At 43.2% G+C, this 24,362-nt stretch overlaps 1 protein-coding gene across 1 annotated transcript in view; it reads right to left on the bottom strand.

The window, feature by feature from the left end:
- Positions 1-24,124, bottom strand: part of TRPM8 (transient receptor potential cation channel subfamily M member 8) — a 43,835-nt gene extending 19,711 nt beyond the window's left edge. Inside the window, exons 1-15 of the mRNA XM_040604810.1 lie at positions 24,008-24,124; positions 22,374-22,447; positions 19,409-19,565; positions 15,438-15,615; positions 14,908-15,080; positions 13,543-13,717; positions 12,407-12,474; positions 10,335-10,532; positions 7,866-7,968; positions 6,775-6,893; positions 6,181-6,471; positions 4,959-5,054; positions 3,988-4,117; positions 1,270-1,415; positions 419-531 (exon numbers count right to left, since the gene is read on the bottom strand). Coding sequence (XP_040460744.1) covers positions 419-531; positions 1,270-1,415; positions 3,988-4,117; positions 4,959-5,054; positions 6,181-6,471; positions 6,775-6,893; positions 7,866-7,968; positions 10,335-10,532; positions 12,407-12,474; positions 13,543-13,717; positions 14,908-15,080; positions 15,438-15,615; positions 19,409-19,565; positions 22,374-22,447; positions 24,008-24,124 — 2,138 coding nt within the window. The remainder of the gene's footprint in view (positions 1-418; positions 532-1,269; positions 1,416-3,987; positions 4,118-4,958; positions 5,055-6,180; positions 6,472-6,774; positions 6,894-7,865; positions 7,969-10,334; positions 10,533-12,406; positions 12,475-13,542; positions 13,718-14,907; positions 15,081-15,437; positions 15,616-19,408; positions 19,566-22,373; positions 22,448-24,007) is intronic.
- Positions 24,125-24,362: the final 238 nt, after the last annotated feature.

Below are 24,362 nucleotides of genomic sequence, written 5' to 3'. Positions count from 1 at the left end.
TGTGCTCTTCATCAAAATGAAAATCTGAAAGATGCAAAGTCTAGCCCAGGCCATCACTGCAAAAGTAATGCCGTTCTGCAACCACTGACTTCAGGCATGCAAGTAAACTGGCACATCTTAACTCCGGATCAGAGTGAGAACATGATCTGTTAAAAGGTCATTCGGACACTGAATACCTTTATTTGACAGTGACTGAACACTGGAATAGGATTCCCAGAGTGGCTGTGGCATCTCCATCCTTGGAGATATTCAAAACCCTAACTGGGCACAGTCCTGGGCAACCTGCTCTAGCTGGCCCTGCCTTGAGCAGGGAGGTAGGATCAGATAGTCTCCAGAGGTCTCTTCTGGCCTGAATTGCCCTATGATTCTATAATTAATTGACTTGCTTTGCTTCTGCTAATAAAAGCCAGTTGATTACCTGAATGAGATGAAACCGCACCCTATTAAAGGGAAAAAGAACAGGCACAGTATAATTTTCCAGTTCTTAGTATCTCTTGAAATCTCTCCATACCACTGCTTGGAAAGGAAATTCTGTAGGGAAGAAGAATATATCCTCGTTTGTTCTAACAGCAACAAAATAACATAGGAATGCTATTCCAGGACATTTGTTTTACTAAAAAAATACCAACCCAAAACTTTGAGATTTCAATCAAAATAACTGGGATTCCTGTTTCAACAATACAGAAAGCTTTCTGCATCAGTAACAGGGTACTGGTTCCTTAATCCAGCCATCCTCCAGTCTACATGACTAGGAGTTCAAAACGCGGCTGAGCAGGGCTTGACCTGATTTATAAGGCACTTTATGCTGGGCAGTACATCCACACTGTGCATACACAGAAGTCACCTCAGGCAGTCTTATTCATCCAGCTCATTATGATTTACAGCTCTAAATCAAGTCTACCCTTCCTGGCTTAGCATTTGTGGGCAAATCAGCTACCTCCTTTTTCAAGGAGAGGAGCCACACACCCCGTGTCCCCCACCAGCCCCAGTCAGTGCTCTCTGGGATGCATTTCACAGCACTGCAGACATTGGTTCTGTGAACATGCTGCAGGACATGGCTATGCCATCACCGTGCAAGGCTCAGCATTCACAGGGCTGGGAAACCTCTCCCAGAGGTTCTCAATTCCCTGAGGACAATGCCGGAGCATCGGCCTTTCGCAGCCTGTTTACATGGATGTAGCAGTTTCATAGCAAGAACTTTCACTTTTTAAAGTGATCCAGATGACAAGAGTTACAATAATCTATGCACCTCCTTTTCACTGACATTACCTGCACCCCTGGCTGTGCAATGAACTGCTGGTCTTTAGCTTCCACTGCTAGTTCCAGGCAATTGCTCCCTCCCCAGGCTTCACAGGAATAAGTCAGCAGCTGCTCAGCTAGATCTTCGTCATTGCTGTAGCACTCTGTGAACAGCTCTGGAGGAAAGAGGCAGCCCCACACTGAGCTTCAACTTCAGACTCAATCTCCCACCAGCTCAGGTGCAATTGTCTTCAGTGACTTCCAAAGCATATATTTATAATAGTAAAGCATTCAGACACAAGAACATTTTCAGCACGATAAAACAACATGTGCATTGCTTTACAAACCCATTTGCATCTATTAGGCTTTCATACAGAATTCATGTCTGGATGGAAAACTGTGATACTAAATCAGCTCACACAGAGATAGTATCGAGTTCTGCACTAAAAAAAATATGAGTAAAAAATATGAACTTCTCCTACTGACTCACTATACCCGCTTGTTTCATCTTCTTTTCATTCATTTATCACTGATCTAGTGACTTACAGGCAGCCTCAGTAGCCCCACATCAACAGCAGGGCTGAACAACAATATCAGAATTTGATGCTTTTTCACTGGGAAATGCATTGCAAACATACTTGTTTTAGAAAGGCCATGAGCATCTTATTCTATAGATTTTTGCCATTAATAATGCACATAGAGTGAAAAATTACTTCTCTTTCCAGCTTTGGATGTTTCCCACTCAAAAGCAGTTCTGTTGATGTATCTGTGACACAGCACAACTGCCCCGAAGAGTGATCCAACCTCTTATAAAACACACCAGCCTTCACTAGAAACTCTTCTCTCCGACAGTGCATTTTCCCAGGCATTTCACAAACGGCTGTTACCATAACTGGGAGGATGCAGACATACAGCAATACCTTTGGCTGGTGTTACCACATACACTGCAATATGCAGAGAGATCTTGATAGACAGACTTCAATGGGACCCATTCACCTCCTGGTGTCTTGCTAAAAAAAAATCAAGCCTGAGGGATGTAGATACTTTTAAGAAAGCCTATTTAAGCAGTTTTCACCTTGCCAAATAGGAGATACTTTCTGGTAACAAGCAAGATATTTTCAGTGTGGCCTTGCACCGTTCCTGAGTGGCTACTGAAATAGCTTTGCTGATGTACACACAAACAAAAATAAGGCTCAACCTCCACAGGTCAATCTAGTCTCCGTTAACTCCAAAGAAGGAACAAACATGGTCTGCTTTCAGGAGCGATAAAACAATATCCATCTGTAGAGATTTAAGTTTTGGCTAAATGAAGCCATGACTGAACTGATTTGTTCCTGGTGGTAACACCACCTCAATGAGAAGATTGGACTAGAAGCCTCCAGAATCCCTTTCCAGCAACATTTCTGGAGCGTCCTGTTCAACCTGCAGGGCTACTGCACTTGACCTGTCAGCTAATCTGACTTGTGGTGACAGCAAATTGCTGGGCAGCAATGCAGTTACAGATCCGTTTTCTGCACGAGGCAAGAGAACAAGACCATAACCTGTAAATAAAGCCCCAGAGACAATACTGTGTTGCGTATTCCTCCAGGTTTAGAAACCAAGGGGCTGTACCACAGGGTACACCACAGATAACATTGACTTTGTAAATTGTCGGTTCTACAAATTAATCCCTGCTCTGGTATCTGCCAACTGTGCTGGCTTTCATCTCATTTGCATGTTTCTCTGAATAATTTGCAGAATAACTAGACACTGAGGAAATACCAGAATTATTGCTCCAGAAAATGGAAGTCCTAAAAAAACCCCACCAAAACAACCAACCAACAACAAAAAAAAAACATCCTCCTGCTCTCCTGTCACCCATTACCCTCATTAAATAAGAAACTATTGGTCACTCTAGCCCATGAGATGCAGAGCTCAGCTCTGAATCACTGACAATATTTGCAAATAGAGAAACTGAAGGTCATACCAAAAAAAAACCCCAACAACTGAGCTAGATTCTACATACTCAATGAGCAAGAGCATTGTTTGCCGTCTTCAAATAAGGAAAGTATTATGCTTTCACAGTTCAGAACTTCAGAATTCAACCTGCTTTTTACCCAAAATTTATTCTGACTCCCCTCAAGTAATCCTGCAAATTTGAAAGGTGGCTCTTCTCAATCTGAGTATCACCACCCATCATGCCGAATGCATCTCTTGTGCTATAGTCCCCTTCCTGTTTCTGGGCACCCCTCTTCAGCCTTGCCTTTAGAGCCAGGTAGCTTTGCTTCCCAATGAAAGAAATTCTCTACCCCCCAAAAAAAACCCCACAACACTCACTTTTGGAGGCAAGCTGTTCAGACAGGACACACAGTTTCTACTGGTAACAGATGGTGTGGAAGAGATTTCCAAGCAGTAAAAACACATTTTGACATTAAAGGGAAGCATTTAAAGTTGGTTATCTAGTTTTCTAAATAAAGCTTTCTTTCTACTTCCTTTTGAGATGTCATTTCTCTTTAAAATTCAGGCTGGATTTCTGGGCAGCCAGGATAATTGAATGAATAATCTTGCCTTGCATTTTGCTGAACAAAACAGGGTTATCAGTTTTGCTTTGCACAAAATAATAATAATAATAAAAAAATCACTATGCAATCCCTGGTACACACCAGACCTGGAGATCATTAAAAGAAGTAATGGTCCAAGAAACGAAACAATTCCCTGATCTCTGACCCCTCCTGTTAAATCTCTAAAGGACTTAAAGAAGGTGCTTACCTACTGCTCTTGTCTCATACTCATTAGCGAGCTCCTCAGACTCACCAGCAGCATTTATATCATTCTTCACCTTTGCCATGCTTTTCAGGAGTTTACTGGCCCCAAGAGCTGCCAATGTGCAACCTCTGGTCTATGGAGAGAGAGTTAAGTCACGCAAAGCCCTCTGCAAAGGGAATGTGATATACTTTTAAAAAAGTATTCCCCCTTTTTTTGCAGCTGCTCAGTTTCCAGTCAAGACTGGCAAATGAAGATCCAGTTCCACAAAACAAACCGTAACCATCAGCGTACTGGTTTGATTAACAACTTTGCAACTAGTTTGGAAAGGTGTTGTGTTTAGTAGTCATATATTAGCTTTGCAGCTCTGGCTGAAGATTCACAAAAGAGGGTCTGGCGTCTCACAAGCTCCATTACTGTTTTCACTGTCCACCAGTCTGGACCAGTTGGGTGTACCCAGAACTGCCCAGACTACATTAGTCTATTCTATTCAAAACGTACACGTGCAGGGAAGCAGCACTTTTTGGACACGCAGGTCAACATGAACAGGGGCATCCATTAGCTTTACTTGCATAAGCCTCATATTTAAAGCCTGTGAATTATGTATTTGATACAATCATCATTAAATGTAATTCTTAATCAAAATTATAAATTATTTCAATCAAATACCTGGGATAAGAACACATCCATATTGTGGAATGGGTGGGAACTCGCATCCAAGCTTGAATGTAGATAAGAACACACAACTATAGGTGCCTGCTAGCTTGGACTGCTGACTCAGCAATGACATTGGGAAAGTATGAAATCCACACCCAAGCACAAAATGGGTAATATTAAACCTACTTACAGACTCATCTAGCAATTATCTCTTGCAGTTTTGTGTCTGAACATGGATCCAGTGCCTTCAAAGGCCTATAAACCAAAGACAAGGAATGCCACTGTACTGTTTGTAAAGAGGAATAAATAATTCAACTTACTTGCTCCCAAATGACTTTAGACAACTCTTTCTTGTTCTGAAGAACCGACCAAATAAACAGAGCTTGCAACGGGTGCCTTGTGATAGGACACTCATCCTGAACGAAAGAGCAACAACTCCTTAGACCTAAGCTCACCAAACCGTTTTCAACTGGAAGAAATCCTAGCCTGCCACTCTCCTGCTTTTGTATTTTCTTTCTTTTACAGCCAGCCCACTGATCCTCTCTCCTGCCTGCCTGGCACTTGTTACACACTAACGTGAGTTAGGTTATATTTTATATTCACATTAAAGCCTTACATTTTGATGTGGAAGACTCAGCTTCCCCATTTTTCCTGAAGCTGGCATTAAAGGGCACTTGGGTCAAAGTCACTTTCTGCTTTAACCCATGAGCTTCAAATAGCCTCATTCACAGCTTGACTCTGTGTTTAAGTAACACAGATTAACATCCTCTGGAAGGAATACTAACTTTATACCAATAAGTCTTTTGTGCTTAAGCAAGACCCTGAATTTCACATAAACTTACACAGAGAGGAATTTTTATACCACCATCTTCTTTGCATTAGAGCAATTAGCCCCTGGGGATTGCAAAGCCATCACAAAATGACTCCTGTACAACAAAACTTTCAACCATCACAAACTTTGGTGGAAACTCTCAAAATTAAGCAGAATCTTCAAACCAAGCTTCCCCCAAATGTCACGTGCTGCATTGCATCTCTGAAGTCAACAACTGATTTCAAAAGTTTCCTATCCAATGCCTGAGGTCCAGTTCTGAAACTCAGATCTGGATCTGATGTTTGGACCTACTGTGCTGCGATAACTAAGAAGCCTAGTTCTACCTGACAATGAGATAAAGTCCAGAAGGTGCCTAACATCCTTGCAGCAAGCAAGGTTTAAGGTACAAGTGTCTGTACCAAAAAATAAGAGCCCAAATTCCTCACACCCAGCTGGCACCTCTTACCAGACTCAATTCATACTGGTATAAATTACAAGCATAACTAGAGCAGTGATTGCTCTAATGGAAAATATTTTAACACCACACCCAAACTCACCCATTTTTCTTGTAGTTAAATGACCCCTACATGCATTTGTAAAGCAGGGCAGTATATTAAATGTAAAGCAAGGCTGAGACCATTAAAGCAAATCGGCTATACCAGAAGCAAAACGTCATTTTTGGTTTTTCCTTGCAGGGGATGAACAGTGGAATCAAGATGTTCACCACTTACTGAAAGATGTATTTCCATCTCATCCTTGTTATTTTTGTCATCTCTTTTGAGACCTCTTCGGAAGTCTTCAACCATCTTCCACACAAATGTGAGGAGGGCATCATTATAGGAGTTCTTTGCAATCTGCAGGTTCTTGAACACCAGGCTGCTGAAGTTGTTGGTGTACAGCTCTCTGAGGACCTCTGTGGTAAGGAACTTCCTCAGATTCAAGCCATTTTCCAGGAAAAGTCGGACAAATTTGGGCCTGTCTTTCACCAGGGCTGTGAACATGACATCCTGTAGGTCAGCAGACTAGGAAGAAATGGAAAAGCAAATATTAGGGAGCACGTGAGACATGTAAAGCTTACCTAAGGGCCTGACACATGTGGCTAACTGCCACATTTTCATCAGGGTCAGTTTTTTCTGTATGCCTTTGTGGGATGGCCTAGAGTATTTCTGGCATGGGCAGATAACCTTTGCAATCAGTGATGTCAGTGCAGAGAGGAATAGATACTCTTGCTTATCACAGAAGCTGGGGTGCTGAGATAGTGGCCGCTGTCCCAGTGTCTCTCTTCCCACTGGTCCCATGTCACTGTACTCAGAAGTTGTCTGTACCTCCCAGTTTCGGTCATTGGTGAAGATCTCATCACTGGCCAAGTCCAACTGGTTCCACTCCAGCAGCAGCTTCAGCTGCCCGTTCCAGTTATCCCTGTCATGTTCGTTGGTGCTGAAAGCTGCAGAGGAGGAACAATGCTCTGGGTAAAAGACTGGACACAGAAGATCTCCTTGGCATACTTATTTGCCTCCGCTTTTCACATGTTACCTGACAAGACCCCTGTCAAGTGCATGAGTCTGAGGAAAGGCACATCTTCCCGACTGGGTCTTAGAGGATGCTGGGGGCATAAAGATGTATTTATGGCCCAATATAGGCCACAAACAAGCAGCTAGGAGCACCTCATCAACCAAAATTAGCACATTTCCTCCAGGCTCCTCAGTGTCCTGCCTCCTTTAAACAAAAGGAATTCTGCAGGACTCCCCATGAGGCCTACACAAGAAGCGTAACGAAAAGCTGTAACATTCATAGGTTTTCTCCATGCACAGGCAGGTAAATTAGGCCAGCCCAGCAACCTCCACCGAGAACCAGTTCTGCTCTGCTGGAGTAGTAGAGGGCCCAGGCCTGAATTACTCATGGTAGCAAGTTACTGGGATTTGAAAGTTAGCAAGCAGCCCTACACGTTGACTGTTAATTAGCCGGATACTTCTCTCCCTGCTGAAGGCCAGTCAAACCTCTTCAGCCCACATATATACCAAAAGATACTTAATTTCACATTGCAGCATGCTGAGTAATCCACTTCTGCAGTATAACCAGAAAAGATCCTTTGCTTGGCTTCCTGACTCCCTGTTGTGTGCTACTTTCAGAGATGCTGTACTAGTGTCCCCAAAGCTCTGCTAAATGCCTTCCCAGTTATCTGGACTGGATTTCAATCTCACCCAAACTAACAGATCCCATAATGCTGCTGTAGCCTGTCCACATCACTTTGGACAAAGACAAGGTCCACACCGTGGCAGAAGCCTAACTTTAGAAAGATAGCACTGCTCCAAGGAAAGCTGTTCTAGAAAGTAAAGAGCCATCTTTTTCCATCTATTAAAAAAACCAAACACACACAAACCCCAAAACAACACAGAAAAAAAAAGCAATTACTTGCCTTTGTACAGAGCAAACGAAATGGCATTGCTCACAATTTCATCTCCAGCTTCTTCTATTTTGATAACTGTCAGTAAATGAGGGTTCTCAAGGACTTCTTTGATCTACAAAAAGGAAAAGTTCCATTTCAAAGCAACCTAGGCTGTTTAGTAGTTGATCTCCCGGAGTATCTTTAGAAGAAATTTCCCATCACATCATAGCAAAGCTGCTTCTCATCAGTCCTATTTCTACATACAGTTAAAATTTAATCAAGTCCAGATAGAGGTAGATAATGAGATTTAAAGTTGAAGTACAAGATTAATTATCTTCCAAAAATACAAATAACTGTGATTCCCCTATGCATAACCAAAAACATATAGTCTCAGTAATTAGAAACCACTCATAAAGAAAAAAGATTGTGACAGCACAAGTTTCAACAAATGTCTAGCAGTTTATGAGAGAACAGTTTCTACCTCCTTGTGCTTTGTCAAAAACAGAGATCATTTCTCCCATAACCAAACCTTATAAAGTTACTTTCATTCCAGCACATTCAGAATAAATAATCTTAGCAATCCTTGACTGCAGGAAGAGGTACACTCCAAGGCAGCTCAGCAGAAGCTGTGAGGAGTGTGGCCAGGTGACCAAACAGGGAAAACCACCTCCAGCAGCTCCCCACACCCCATGCAAAGCTCCTTCTGCAAACCAGAGGCTCACGGTCTGCTCAGAGGGCAGCTCTTTCTCTTTAGGTTTGGATACCACAGCCCCCAGCCTCGAAGTGCAAATTCAGACTCAGTTTCTGCAGGACTCTCTCTGCAAGAGGCCATGCCCCGTTCCTGCACTTTTTGTTGTAAGCTTCTGATTCCAGAAGCAGAAAATTGTTGGAGGCTGGAAGACATTGCTGAGGACCCAGTCCAAGCCTGCTGCTCAAAACAGCCAAGTGGAGCACGTTGCCCAGAGGAACTTACAGGTTGTCCCATGACCTCACTCTGCCAAGCTCTGACCAAGAGATTTGAATTTACCACAAACAATAGCTGCTTAAACTCAAAACTTCAGTAGCAGAAGCTTGCTTAGTTTGTACCAAAGAAAATACACACATAACTTTGAGTATCGGAATTCCTCTCTGGGGGCTGCAGAAAACTTGCAATAGTACATTCATTTAAAAAAAAAAAGAAAACACAAAAAACACAAAAAAAGCCAAAAAAACAACAAAAAAACCACCAAAACCCAAACTTAAAAACCAAAACATCTTCCCTCCCCCATTACAAACTTTGAGGTTTGAATATGCAATCGCTCCCCACACCCTGCTCCCCACTGTGAGCGTGGGTAGGAGATAATTAACCAAGGGAGGAACACAGAATCAGACCCCAGGATAAAGCATAGGGCAGTTAATTGAGAAAGTCAATTAGCTCAAGTTAATGGATTGTTCACTGAGCTGAAGTGTTCTTGGAACTAAGACTTCTGAAAAATAACAGGACACTAAGATTTTTCTGGAGCTCCATTTTTTTCTATCCCTGTTAAACAGAGCAGAAGTATATCTAGAAACAAGTCCGCCTGAAGGTCAGATAACCAGAGTTACAACAGTCTCCTCAGACCGGCCCAAGCAACCCAAGACAGCAGACACTCTCCTTACTTTTCCAGTTTTCCCAGCCTCCAGAAAACTCTTGTAATAAACAGTTCTATATGGGATCGCAACAGTGACTACCATCCTGAAGGCTCTACAGAGGCAGAGGTCAAAGAGGCAAAAAGGAGCTAAAGAAAAATTTGCTGGTGCATGCAGTGCTGTACTTTCAGCTGCACCCCATGTACGTGGTATTATTACGTCTATACAGAGTCCCAACGAAGATGGTGTAGGGACGTTACTATGGTGAAAAAAAAAAAAAAGACCAACTCCTAAACATCCCACCCCTAGTCTGTAAGAGAGATATGTCCTGCCCAGTATCTTAAGGGATGTGGGAAGAAAGACAAGAACTTTTGAAGAAATGAGAGAATCTTGAAGAAGTGAAATTCCTACAATCCGAGAGTCTGTGGGTGTGGGGTAGCAGCAATAACCCTTTGCCTCTGAGCAATTCAGCAGGATTGAGCATCATGAGGCCTGATTCAGCAAACATCCAATTTCTCTACCTTCACAAAGCACACAAAGGAATCGCAACATGAACCAGCACATCAGCCAAGAGACACATCAGGCAGTGCTCCAGAGGAATCTCAAGCACCTGGGGAGTACACAGTTACAAAACATCTGGCCTTAGCTCTCCTGTACCTTGACACGTGCTGTCTTTCCAAAAGATGGCAATCCCTGCTCCTTTTGTTCCAATTCCTGTAAGTTACAGGACTTGGGAATTTTTCTTTTTTAAATCCCCATGGATTTAAGGAGCCCCAGAAAACCTATAGGTATCACCAGATAGCAAAATTCCTGATCTGAAGTCACTAGCTGCTCCCTCTACCCTTCTCCTGCTTTCAGCCCTGCTAGCTCCCTGCAGTACCACACACTTACCCACTTGATCCAGCTTTCCGTCTCCTCCTCCGAAAGCCTTGAAATGGTACGAGGCAGATACCTGAGCAAGCTCTCCTTGACGCATGTAGAAGCAAGAGTGCCTTCTGCCTCCATCAAGCTAGCAATAACGTCAGCGATCCGGCCGGAGCCTTCCACCACAACACAGGGAATTTTACTCTTGATGGCCACGTTGATAGACTAGGGAGCCAGAGAAGGAGAGGTGATCACCTCAAACATGACTGTGTTGGGAGAGCCTACTATTTAGTAAGAAAGCCTAGAGATTTTATGTTTGCCTTAAGTGAGAAAAACAGAAAAACCTGTGGTCCAGAGCAGCATTTTTATTACTACCCGCTGATAGCTCACCAATGCACAACTCTAAAAACAGCATTCACTCAACAATAGAGGGCTGTGAAGAGCCCTACAGAAACTGAGGGACAGAAATCACCATCTGCCAAATTTTAGAGTTGATTAGCAGACCAGGAAAATAGCTAGTAAGTCTGTGTTACGTATCATTTCTTAACGGTGGGTTTGAGGCCTCTCCATACATGTAGCTACAAGGCTGCCCAACTAACTATGCTGCATGGCACATAGAAACGGCTCCTTCCGTGACAGCCAAATCCTCTCTTACTGGCAGTTTGGAGCTAAAAGGAGATGGACGTGTTCAACATGTCATTTTCAGCAAAGCTTTGCTCCAAAACCTGAATAGATGCTTCATTTCAGCTTAGGAGCTCCGATTAACACACCCAACTCTGCATCTGTATTCACCTATAATCTACCTGTGGGCAAAGCTAAAATTAGTCATGCAAATAGAACTGAAACACCCAGGAAACATATAGGGAGGCTGGGATAATGATCTGAAGTTTCACAGAGTGGTTCAGACTAATTTAATAATGTCACAAATGAAGCGGTAACAGAGACTCTGCTTTGGATTCACATTGTTTGTCATCCTGAAAAGCAAAACAGTTTGATTAGCCTCAATATTAACAGCATAGCCCTGATACCAAGATCATCTCTTCAAGATAAATCATTATATATACTACCCTGCTTCAACTTCACTGTCTCAAACACTGACATACTCTCTTCATTGTACCTACCCTTTTGCCAAATCCAAGCAACCCTTTTCCCAGCTCTTTCTCAAGGTCCTTCAGCTTAGTCTGCATCAGCTCTTCTTCTTGCTGTTAGAGCCATCTCATCCTCACTGTTACTGTTCCCTTCCCACACAGCCTGACTGCACATCCCCTTGCTTTGAACTCCCCAGTGCCAGGTCCCTTTGCTCCCTCAGTCACACCCTCTTCACTCCTGCAGGATGGAGGGGGAAGTAACAATCTTGGTTTTTAACACCGAGACAGATCTAGAAGTCATCTCTTTTTTCACCCCTTCCTTAAGTGTCACTTAGACATCCTGTTTCAAGAAACTTCTTTCTGTCTTCTCCATTCTGTTTGTCCTCTTCCTACCTGTCATCTATTTGAGGATGCTGCCTGCTCCCTCCCCTTCTGGGCTTAGAAGGGTCAGGGTCAGCAGGACCCTCCCGCCTTGTTCAGCTGGCTAGGTTTAAACTAGGTGCAGCCCACAGTTCTCAGCAGCAGCAATCACAAGTCAGTAAGAGCAAGCTTTGGCCTGGAGTATCTCCAGCATAGTCAATATTCCCTGTATATATACAAGAAAGCACTAATTTCCACTGAGCATGGGCAAGCCAAGCTTTCCCAAACCACAGTATAGGAAATTTGTATAAGAAGGATCAAGAGCTACATGGCTGACAGACTTCTGATTGCTGCTCAAATAAACACAAGAAACAAACATTCCTGCGCTGGATTTGTTAGGGAAGAACTGACTCAGACAACTGAACTCTCCAAGCCAACGGTTTTCCAGGATGTCAGCCTGAGGTAGAAACTTTGCACAGAAGATTTTGACTGAAAAAAAAATCATGAGCTTAAATGAATTGCAGGCAAGATCCTTCTATAGCAAATGCTGGGCAAGCTTCAGTAAATAACAAGACTGTCTACCAAGTTGCTTGTGGAGTATCAGAGCGATGTCCCTACTGTCACTACTGGAAATCAGTAAAAGAAACTTACTTTCAAGGTCTCTTTCCCTCCACCTTGGGCAAAACACACAATTGGAATCTTCCCACCATAATTAGATTCTGTGAAACATGCCAAAAGGGAGAAAAAAAAAAAAAAAAAAAAAGATTCAACCCATTAATGCAGTTTAAACAACTTATTTTTCCACAGTACAATGAAAGAACTTCATGCAAAACACTCTGATACTAGTTTACTGTTGATTTTGCCAAATCTATTAACAGCCCTTCCTATTTTTAATGAAAACTCAGTTTTGCCTAACATTCTGTATAGCTAGCCTCAGACAGTCTTCTCCAACAGATGCTTTTTTCCTCCTAACAATCATAATTTTAACTAGCTCCAAAGTCCCCAAAACACGATTTCATTGTTTTTACCTACTGATTTGACCATTTTGAGTCTAGGGGCAAGGTTTTTATCAGAAGTTCAAGATTCAGAACATCTGACTTCACATTTTCGATTATAAAGGAAAGCTAAGAATCCCATAATTTTAGGAGCTAGTGTTTAAAAGACACACCAAGTTTCATAATGATTCTGGGTGCTTCATCATGACTAACAGCAACTATGCTTCAGTTGAGGTACACAGTAAAAAAAACACCCCAAAACACCAAAAAGCCTCAATCAAAACACTCTTCAACTCAGAATTTCCTGTCAAGGTTTTTGATTTTTTTTTTCCGTTTTGACAAAGAAGGGGCTGAAATAAATTATTCAGGAGCATGCTGCAGATGGATCAATCACCCTCACAACTGAATATTTTGGGAAAAGCCTCATTTCAGCTCTCGTGTAGCTGTGCTTCAGCTACCTGGAATTCAGTGCCAGGTAGGAAGTAGACAGAAAGGACAGCAAGCCCAGCGGGAAAGGAGGGAAGGGCTGTATGGCTGAAATGGTTCATTTGCCGTGTCCCACAGAGCTCTACTGTGACACGAAGCAGGAAGATGAGGGGAGGGGTATTGCTCTGAATGGGGCTGGCTGTCCCTGAAAGTGCTGAAGATGCAACGCAGTTACTGCATCCCTTCCAGTTCAGCATGCAAGGGATGTTATCACTACTCTTCTTCCCAGAAAAGTCACTGTGCGTCAGCCCCAAAGGACACAAGGGCTAAGGAGGAGGAGGTTTGCAACCTGATGCCCACACCTACCTGGGATAACCCGCTCCGAAATGTACTTTTCTAACTGAGTTCGTACTTTTGCCTCTATCGTTGGGTGCCCATGGGTGCCATTATCAACAAGTAAGAGATGGGTGTGATTATTATCCAGGCAATACAGGGGGTCTCTCTTGAGATCATCCATTATGTAGTGAGCCAGGTAGTACCCCTGGAAGCACAAGCACAGCATTTAACAGAGATCCAAGGGCAGAGCATGCACCAGCCTTCAAGGACAAGCCAGTGACAAGCTCAACCCCTAGCCACCAACTATTCCTCAGTAGTTCGGAGTCTGAATTTTCTGACTCAAGGCACTGCTCATTGGCAGTTCCAACAGCAGCAGAAGACAGCGAGAAAAACCCCAGGCAAGAGCACAGCATAAATATTTGCATAGAAACTTTTTTTCTTTACAGAGCAGCCTGGTGTGTGATGATCCTCTCAACTTCATCTCAGCCCATGGAACAGTGGAAGTTATTTGCAACAGTTTAGTCCTTTCAGAGATCCAGTTCTGCAATGCATGCTTCCTTCAGCTACCACAAACATTAAATCTGTGGCAAACTCACTTTCAACACCTCCCCAGATTTTTTGTAGGTTGGAAGGGACGTCTTGAGATCATCTAGTTCAACCCTCAAACCTCCTCAGAGCCTTCAGTAAACAAAACTTTTATTTATCTAGCAGGATGGTTTTTAGACATGTTCTATTGTGTCTAGTAGACAAAAGACAAGGGGAGCTATGCCCATGTTATCTGGCAGGCGGAACAACAGCATCAATGAGCAAGCTCCTTAACAGTAGCAGCAGGTACAATATGTCTCAGCTCATGGGAATGCCCACCATGGGTGGGCGTGCAAGGATTTCACAGCAGCTAGAATAACCATGAAAGAGGTTACTCCCTAATGCAATGCCAGATATGAAATCAGAGCAGCTGAACCTCCACACACATGCTAAGCCCAGCTGAAATCCTTCCCACCAGGCCAGATGTGTGTGACCATCCTGAACATGAGAACGCTTTAGTTTCCTCCTGGTTCTGGGAAAAGCACCTGATGTTCTGTCTCACTGCTATGTATGTTGAAGAAAAGCTAGCCCCAAGGTTGAATTGTTCAGGATACAGTAGGTCAGGCTAAGTAGACAGATGTGCTTCTACACAAGCATTGCACTGGAAAGCATCCTGCTGAGCATCGCCAGACATTGAGCAGAGCTTGACTGACCGCTCAACTCGGTAATCACATGGCTGATAACATCAGCCTACCACAGATACCGTCCTCGCTGAGAGCAGCGGTCAGTCAGGGACATAATCCATACAATTGACAGCTGAGCCTCCTCTTAGTTCCCCCTCTCTCCCCCCCGACGATACTTGTTTCTTACGTCATTGTCACCACTGCGAATCAGACTTTCTCGGTTGGAAATCATGCCCCATGCTGCTATGCCAATAGCCACCACATTCTCCTCTGAGCTCCGACTGATGGTGTTGTCTCTGACCACTTCCCCGATGTACTTCATCAGTCCATAATGTGTGCCTCCTGTGAAAATCCAGGCCCCTGGGGGACAACATTCAATAACCTGGGGAAATGTAGCGGAATATCCACCCTCCTAATGCATTACCTTTGAGATACAACCACCCAATCCCCTCTTAAGATCTTACCTCAGAAAAGGCATATATTCTTCAATTAAACACAAAAGATATGCTACACAACTGACCTTAGGTTATCATGGGCATCCGATGGCTAGCTCTCAACCCTGTCACTTCCAAACTGTTATGTCACATCTGCCCCAAGGGCACCAGCCAAGCAGGAACAAACCAAACGCTCTGCTTCCCTGCTGACCCTTCGAGCTGCTGCCACTCCAACAGTGTTACGCAGCAAGAAAATAATACAGACACATATGCAGGTCTTTACCTTTGGACTGGGCAATGTAGATCAGTCTGCTGAATATCTTGCGCATCCGGGGCTTGAGCGCAAAATTCTTTGCGCCCCCGGTGACAGAGATGACAAGGTTAGGGGTTTTCAGGTGCCAGTGCTGGGTCATCAGATCATACAGTGTTTCGGAGTCTGTGTCGCATGACAAACGGATGTACTTGGGTGAGAGAAAATAAGAGAACAAATACAGCAAGAGATAAATAGTGATAGCTAGCAACAGACCAGAAATTACATTTTCTTCTCTAATGTACAGTCTTATTCCAACAACCAGCTGAAAAAGGGTGAAGTAACTGTGAATTCTGTTTCTTTCTCTAAAGCATCTTTATCCTTCCTCTACAACTAGGCACCCAATCCACCTTCTGCTCGGAGAAGGCAAAAGGACTGACCTTGGGGTTCAGAGGACCATTGGAAGGATGAACAAACACCAAGGAAGTTTACAGTATAACAACATTAACAATAAATAACGATGTTATTTATAGCTTAGATTATGGATTAATGGTAGCATTGTTCAAGGTGAACTAGTAACAATTACAGTTGTATTTTGATTACACTACTAAAGCCTTAATTTAATGAACTACAAATTCCAGGCTCCAATTGGATGGTGTCCCTACATAACATATATCCATAAAACATTTGAAGTATAATATATAAGAACTTCAGCAAATATGTAGTAAAGCCTGAACACTGTATAACAATGCCAAAAAGCACACTAAAAAGATAATCTGACTTCAGATGGGCCTACTATGTCTTCATTTATGTGAAAGGTCCTCTGACTTTTTCTTGCTATGCTATTCAATAGGCCCTTTACAATTTTATCTCTGTTAGTAGTTTATTGTGATGGACTTTTGGAAGACCATCACGGCTATACAACCCATATCAGGGTATGAAGAGGAGTAACATGGACCTGTATCACAGGGGATTTTGTGCAGATTGCCCAATATTTGCAGGAGAGCAAACCCAAGGGATTGGTTGGAGGAATAAATGCCCATTTCTTGAGAAGCATTTAACCTGAACAAAAGCACATATTTATTCCAGAACAAGTTCCCAGGAGCAGTTATTGCATCTGGGCTCAGAACAGGACGTCACAGAGGAAGTCTAGCAGGCTCCAGCAGGTACACAGGAGAGCTAAGGGACTCCCACAGCTTCTGCTCTAAGCAGCATCAGTCACATGGAGCCTTGGGTGTTTTTCAGGAGACGGTCCCAATAGTAGTGGAGCCACCTACCAGAAAAATTAACTGCTTCACAGAGCCAGTAAGCCATCCCCACAGCAAATCTTGTTAGCTCTGTAGTTAGAAGGCAATTCTCCTAAACCCTACTTACACAAAGCACCTGGTATCTGTATGACTGCCTTTGCTCCATCAACAAACTAAGGTGTCCAGTTGAATGACTTGCTGTGTTCACCCAAGTCGTCATTTTTATCTTTCACATGGTGCTTGCTTTAGATAGATGCTGAAGCTGAACTGGCCGTACAGCTTACGTCCTTCTTTCGTACATCTCGGCGCATAATTGCAAACACACCTTGGTTACACCTAAGTTCCACTCCATGCATCAGCAGCTACACCTCTGGCGGTTGCCACCCGGAGCCCTTGGCAAGGCTCCACCGGAGCGGGCGACCCCCTCGGGGCCACCACTCGCCTTCTCCGAGGTGCAACGGTGCCACCTGCTGGTACAAGTGGCTGCTGCAGCCCGACCATGCCCGATCCGACCCTCGCAACGCGGGCGATGCCAAGCGTTTCGGAAACTGAACTCAGAAAGGTATTCGAAGAAGCATTTCTCAGATTGATGGCTACCAGAGCATACAACGCAGCTAACCGCAACGTTCTCAGATGTCACAGGACCTGTGCAACACGGCAGGAAAAGGAGTGCACAAGCAGGACTTCGGAAGCGTAGAGATTTCACTGGTCTGTTCACACGTAACATTCCTGCTCAGAATTTTTCAAGACTCATCTGGCCTAAAAAGCGCAATGCAGGGCATAAAACCTCCCATCCCTCGCTAATAATAGCAATTCTGGTGTTGCCTTGGGTTTTATGTCCTCCCCACTGCACATGGGATCAAGAGAAAAATATTGTGCAATGTTTGAGACTAGCAGGTGCCTTGCAGTACAGGGCGTGAGAATGCAGAATAAAGATTAACTCCAGCCAGCACGCTAGTGGGATGGATTAGGTGACTTATGTGCAGTATTTGAACAAAGTATGCTCTCAAACACACACAGCGGCCTTAAGAGTCTTCATGAAACAACTATGGGCACACAGAAACTGGCTTCCAAGGCGGGAAGGGGGACACAACTAAGGAAAGAACATTCAAGCTTTGAGAACTCAGAAATGTTGCGAAGAGTGAACCATTTCTTCTTTCAGTAAAGGTATACAGCAGCTTACAACACTGCAGTATAAAACTAAAATATGCATATCAAGAAATAGGTGAAGTACTTGGACCCATCCAAGCGTGATTCAAACCCGTCAGTCTTGCTTCCCACTGAAATGCCTCTTGTTTCTGCTACTTTGCATAAAACAAACCCAATTAATTTACATAGCATGCTCTGATTTTCCTCATTGATTTTGATTGTCACAAGCAAGCTGCATTAACAGTAAATATCGGTCATTTAGAAAAGGCAGATGACCTCAGCTACATGTGATTCGTCACACAGTATCAGAATAAATCAGAAACAGCAACATCAGCAGTTTTCTTCTTTCCACGCCTCCGCTGTCCCCACACCAAGGAAAAACACGGGGGAAGGAGGGGGGGGGGAAGGGGGAAGGAACCCAAACCAAACCTCTGAAGCGCCACTGATACCTTAAAACCCCACTGTGAATTTACCATCATCGCAGGATCTCCACCCTAGCAAATAATCAGAACTGGTTATGGGCCTGAGCAACCTGGTCTATGTGGATATGCTTTGAGCAAGAGTTTCAGCTAGAAAACTCCAGAGCGCCCTTCCAAACAAAATTAATGAGGATGTGGGACATGCAAGCCCCATTCCAACATCCCACAACATCCTTCAGTGTCCAGCCTAAGGCCTGAGATATGACTGTACACCCGCAGACAGCGATGATCTGCACATAAGGCAACATGGGTCAGCAAGCTGGGTAGGCAGGCGTTAGAAGACATGTTGTGCAATCTTAAAGCCATGACAAAGCACGAGTGATGATTTTATGGAGCAGCAAGCAGGTACTGAAGAGTACAGATCCTCCAAAGAAAGGTCTTACATCCCTACAGATATAAAATCCCTATGGCTGTCACCTCATGGATCCTGCTGCACCTTCAAAGGCAAAGCATGTTACATGTGCTCCTGTCCAGAGAGCTGTACCGGTGTGCACCCCCCAGCATTTTCTTTCTAAAGTGTAAGTTAGTCCACATGGGGAAGGTGCAACGTTCCAAGAAACAGCCTTGTCTTGGCCTTAAAGTCAGACTGTAAGGAACAAAGCATCTTAATCAGGACCTTGATCATTCAGGCACTTAATTCAGGTTGGGTTCACTGATAAAGATGGGTAAAAGGGTACTAAGTCGTTGCTCAACACCATGACATTTCCATCCAGACGGGGACCACAAAAATGCCGCTCCAACTGCACATGGATACAGTCACTGCACAGAGTCCCAGTGAGAAACATTCAGAATGGTATTACAGGCCAATTGCAATAAAACCAGTTTTGTGAAAAAAAGGAAAGTAAAATTCACTCATTCTTCTGCCATGCCTGGAAATCTCTATTTGCTCCCATCATCAGCCTATGAAACAAACAAAATAGAAGAAACCATTCTTTGTTTCCTATTTTCAGGGCTTGAGAAACCAGCTTGTCTCCTTTGTAGCATAACTCCTTCCATTTCCATTAGAACAAAATAGACTTTAGCTGCACCTTCCCTGATTTTCAGGGGCTTCCACTGGCATTGGGTTCAATACTCTGAATACGGTGCACCCAACAGCTGCCTGATGGACACCCTTAATACAATTACTTACCTTTCCTCTTTTTCCCATGTTTTCAAACTGAATGTCCCCAAAGGCATCAGTAGGAAGCTCCTTAGTGTGCTTCTTGTAGTTCCATTTTTCGTTGCTATTAATCTGGGTGCCCTCTACGTGTTGATTTTCAGGGTATCCACATTTACATAAGTTACCCCTGAAAGAAAAACGAATAGACATGAAACCCCACACTTACCATCCTGAGCACAGAAAAGTAAGCTCCGATATGTGTATTAACAAGGGACGGAAAAAACAGCCGACACCACAACTTCTGTTCAATCTGGACATTCCCAAGAAGTGTTACTCTGCAACAAACCTGGAGCTGGTAGAACACAGGGTGCCTGCAGCAGCAGTCATATCAAGGGCAAAGCCTGGGAGCAGGGCTGTGCCAAGACAACAAGCCTAGTGGCAGGTGGAGCTACAAACCCAGCTGTACGTGGGACTCCACTTGGATTTGCTGCCTGACAAGTTAACAGCTAAGAGGAACCAACCTTCAGCTGAGACCAGCACTTAATCACGCCTCCTGCCCCTATCATCTGCTTCTGTGCAGCGCCAGGCACCGAGCTGAGTTCATCTCAGGAACCAGTCTGTGCCGCGAGATCTGCTGACACCTCTGGATGGACCTCACCTTTGTGACCTCTTCCACTATCACAAACCAAGTTAGCTTGCCAGAAGCTTAATTTGAAACCCTACAACTATGCACAGAAAAGAAGAAAATTAACGAGAGCTTGTGATCAGACAACACCGGCAGCGACCTCATCGGCTGCTAACCTGCGTACAAATGGTTTCTTTCACTTTCTGTGCTCTCAACCGGATATGAAGAGGTTACTAAGTGTAATCGTTTTCCATGCAAACCCAGGGCCTGACTGGTGTCCAAGTGCGTCCAAAGCATATTCACATCAAGATGGATGTCTGGTCTCTGAGCAGATTTGGCAGGCAGTTCCCAGCACATTTCCCACCCCCACCCCACTCGCCTCATCGCGTGTCATGGTGTGCGGTCACTAACAATGCCCTCTCCACCAACACTGAAATTGCATCAAGGGGTGGAAAAATCTGCAATTTTGTTATGTGGGACTAGATGGGAAAGCTAGGAAGCTAAGAGAACTCTTTTCCTAGGAAGAGCTGCAGCACAATCCATGAAATCTTCCATATATCCTATATCCCTGCTTCCTCAGAGGGCATGGAGAAGGGGTAGTTGCTTATGAAAGACAGGACTGACAACTGCAGTCAGCAACAGCAACAGGAGGGAACAAGTGTGGCCCCTACACTCTAAGTTAACAAGAAACATCAGGTAAACACTTGCCCAGTGCTAATTTTACTAACAGCACAAAAATGTAGATGAGGAGGAGAAGCAAGAGGAGCAATGCTATTAACAGCACTGTGCAATCTGGCAATATATGGGGGGTGGGGAATTAAAAAAAACAGATGCATCAGTCCAAAAGGATTAATATGAGAACATGAATTTATGTGCTTACAGAGGCCTTCATGATTAGCTTGCATCCTGCAAACATGAGACTGAGTAATGCCCTCCTGTGAAGACTGCTGTAAGGGTGAGTCCCAGTGTGCCTCTCTGAAGGACAGAAAACTTACATGGTTTCTTCCACTCCACTATAACTTGCAAATAAAAGCGGTTTACCTTAAAAACGGAGAGACAAAAAAACCCAGCAAGTATCAACTTGCAATCCTTTCCCAGTGGGCTTATGTAGGAAGAGAAGCTGATAAGAACCAGCTCTCCCATCTTTTGCTGGTTCTTTGCCAGACATCCCATTTTAGATGACAGAAGAGGACCCTAAGTAAGACTTTCTGAAATGAGACTAATTTCCTTCCCTCCCTCCCCCTCTCTCCAAGGCATTCTTCCTCCCAGCTTCAGAGCAGAATGGGGTTACTGAGAGCCCTCAGAATTCTATATTAAGACTTCTGCAGCTGCTTTAATTCTATCACTGTTCTCCTGAAATTGCAAAAAAAAACCCCTACAACCCAAAACCAAAACCAACAACCAACTACCAAAACCCAGAAGCAATGTTATGGTCCTCAAACTTGCATTGCATAGGTATTTGTGCCTGAAAACGGAGCAAGTATGATATCCTATCTTAACAGAACATCAGCCTGAGCAAAAAAAAAGAAAAAAAAAAGACTGCCTTTCTCTGCTGTAAAGGCTTGTGCCTGGAATTTGTGATTTGGGTTTAAAATGAAAAAATTTAAATTATTCAAGCTTCTGATGCATACCTACATTGTTACACACCACTGCCAGTACTGGTACTGCATTCCTAAAAGCACATCTATACTGCCACAATTATGCTTCAGATAGGGGATTTGATATCAAATCCCCTTTCAGAGCTGCTGGAAGACATGCTGACAGAATCAGCCCCTAGTTTTGCATCAAGTTACTTGTGGACTAACTGAAACTGATACAGTTCCAGTTTTACACAAACTCCACAGAGTCTAGAGCAGTGGCCTCCAAAGAGGGGAGCATATGACATGAACTTTAAAAAAGAAAAAGTATTTATTTCATCTTTCTCTCACCCTTTTTAAATTGCTATTTTTGTGTATGTTTTCCAACGTACATAATATTATACAGTAGTGGATGTATATAGTTTATAAATAAACATACATTGAGGGGTATGCTAAAAATATTTTTCTGATGGGGTGTGCAATCAAACCAGCATGGAGACCACTGGTCTAGAGCTAGGAGAAGCACTCCAGTGTTTGTCCAGCCATCAGACTTCCAGCTCTTTTGACCACCACTGCAAAATACCCTAGGCATAAGCAAACGAGCCGAACAAGTGACAACAAAGAGTTGTACAGGTGAGACTGAGGTGAGGTTGCACTGCCAGATTCAGGCTCCTTATAAAATCAAAAAAGTTTCCTCCCCACCTAAACCCCACCACATGGCTTTGCAAACAGAAATACTCTCAAGCTCCCAGCCCCCCACACCTGTAGAAAAAGAGAAAAAACATTTACTTACATTGACTTGGTGTCTTTTGTGAAAAAGACACACTCTCTCTTCTTAAAGTTTTCTTGGATGAAGTTGACCAAATCCTTAAAAATATTTTTAAAATAAAGCTTATTTCTGACAACTCATAAAGCAGAAGAAACCTCAGAAACAACACAGTTGGTTTAAACACAAAGAAAATGGGTGCAAATTTGTAAGTCTCCTTTCTCAAAGTGGATGGTGGAAGGCAATTAGAAAGCACTAATGGGAGCTAACAGGACAGAAAAGACTACTAAAAATCACAAATAGGCATTCCAAAAAAAACCCCATGTCATACTAGTATTTTTATATCTATCAAGCAAAATATATACTCAAGAGGCAAAAGGTATGGCTTCCCCCTCCAAAAAAATAAATAAAATTGAACATCAAAACAGATTTGATGCCCTAAGAGTTGCTGGAGAGCCTATTTGAGTTCCAGTTTTTAATCCAAAAGACCCACCTAGAAATCGTTTTACTTGAATTCAGCGGCACAATAGAAGTAGCTGTAAACTACACAGCATTTCCAAATAACTTACAGCACTAAAAATATTTTTCAAATAGTGGTCAAGTGCTGTGAACACTGCTCAAAAGTCTATGGTAAACACTGTTTCTTCCCAAGAAAAAAACCCAAAGACATAAACATCCTATTGGGTAGGGGCTATTTTAATTCAACAGAAAAAGACCCCAATAGAAGATCTGGATAGAACTTAAAATCATGCTTTGTGTGAGCTTAACAGAATGCAAAGTCTCTCCACTTTTGTGGAGAGTCTCTCCACATATTGTTTAACCAATATCTCTCATATTAACCCTAAAACTCCACAAGCGCAGGGGAAGCTTTTGAATTTAGGCAACGCAAATTCATTCCTAATCTGCCTATAGGAGCTAGGAAATGAAAACAAAAATCTCCATTGCTGATAAAGGGTTGGAGGCTTGGTTTGTTTTTATGCATAGCTTAGCTTTGCAAGGCAAGATTTAGCTTGGGATGAAAAGGGCAGACATACAGCTATAGTTTAGTTTACCATTTGCACAGAACACTCATAGTTAAACAGAAGTTAGAGGAAGTTACTCCAAGTAGAAAAGTATAACATCCAAAACAAAGACAATAGAAGAGAACATAATTAGCCAGTAAAAGCCACAATGATGCAAGACCAAAAAAATAAAAGGGAGGGGGAACCACTTGCTAAAGACCTAAGAGTGAGTCATTAGGCCTCTTACAAGCCCATCAGAAGCAAGAAATCTGCCAGGCAATCACTGTGATCAGCAAATCATTGAGGTTTGAAAAAGATGTTGAACATAATTATACGTTGTCTGCCTTTGCCTTCAAGTTGTGTGAAGAGGTTGGGGTTGTTCTTTAGAGGCAGAGGATTTGTGTCTAAACTGAAACGTGAAAAAGGATGTTAAAACATAACTGACTAATAACGTACAATAAAAAGTTACAGGGATCAAAAGGAATACAATGCATCCTTAGACTTTCACTACTGCTGGAAGGGTCAGGGGCTAGGAAAACTTCTCGATAAAAGAAAACTGGCAAATCCATCATCCCTCTCCTGATGTGATGCAATTCATAACCACTGTGGCCCACTCCCAAGATAACACCCAAGCTTGTCAAGAATGCAGCAGATACTCACAGCATCACTGCAGGACACATCTGTGCTGCGAGACATGCTGGAATAGAGGAGCCTGGAACTCTCAAAATTGCCATTTCTTCGGTGCCGCATGGTGCCCATAGAAACCTGAAAGAGCATGGCAGAGGAGGAGGCGATGAAGCAATGGTCATTTCCTTTAGTAGGTAAGAAACAGCAAGGGTACTTAAGTGCCCTAGGAAGGCAAGGGAGATGTTATTTGTATCCAATGTAAATAATTAGGAAGTATTTCAATTCCTAAAACATGAAACTAACATTCAGAGAAAAATCTTTTCTTTCACACCACAAAGACTTTCCTCTTTCTTTCCCCACTCCAAGAAGAACTCCAAGTCAACATGCT

The sequence above is a fragment of the Falco naumanni genome, chromosome 8 (genome assembly GCF_017639655.2).
Source record: "Falco naumanni isolate bFalNau1 chromosome 8, bFalNau1.pat, whole genome shotgun sequence".
In the NCBI taxonomy this organism is placed as follows: domain Eukaryota; kingdom Metazoa; phylum Chordata; class Aves; order Falconiformes; family Falconidae; genus Falco; species Falco naumanni.
This window is presented reverse-complemented; position numbering and strand designations above follow the sequence as displayed.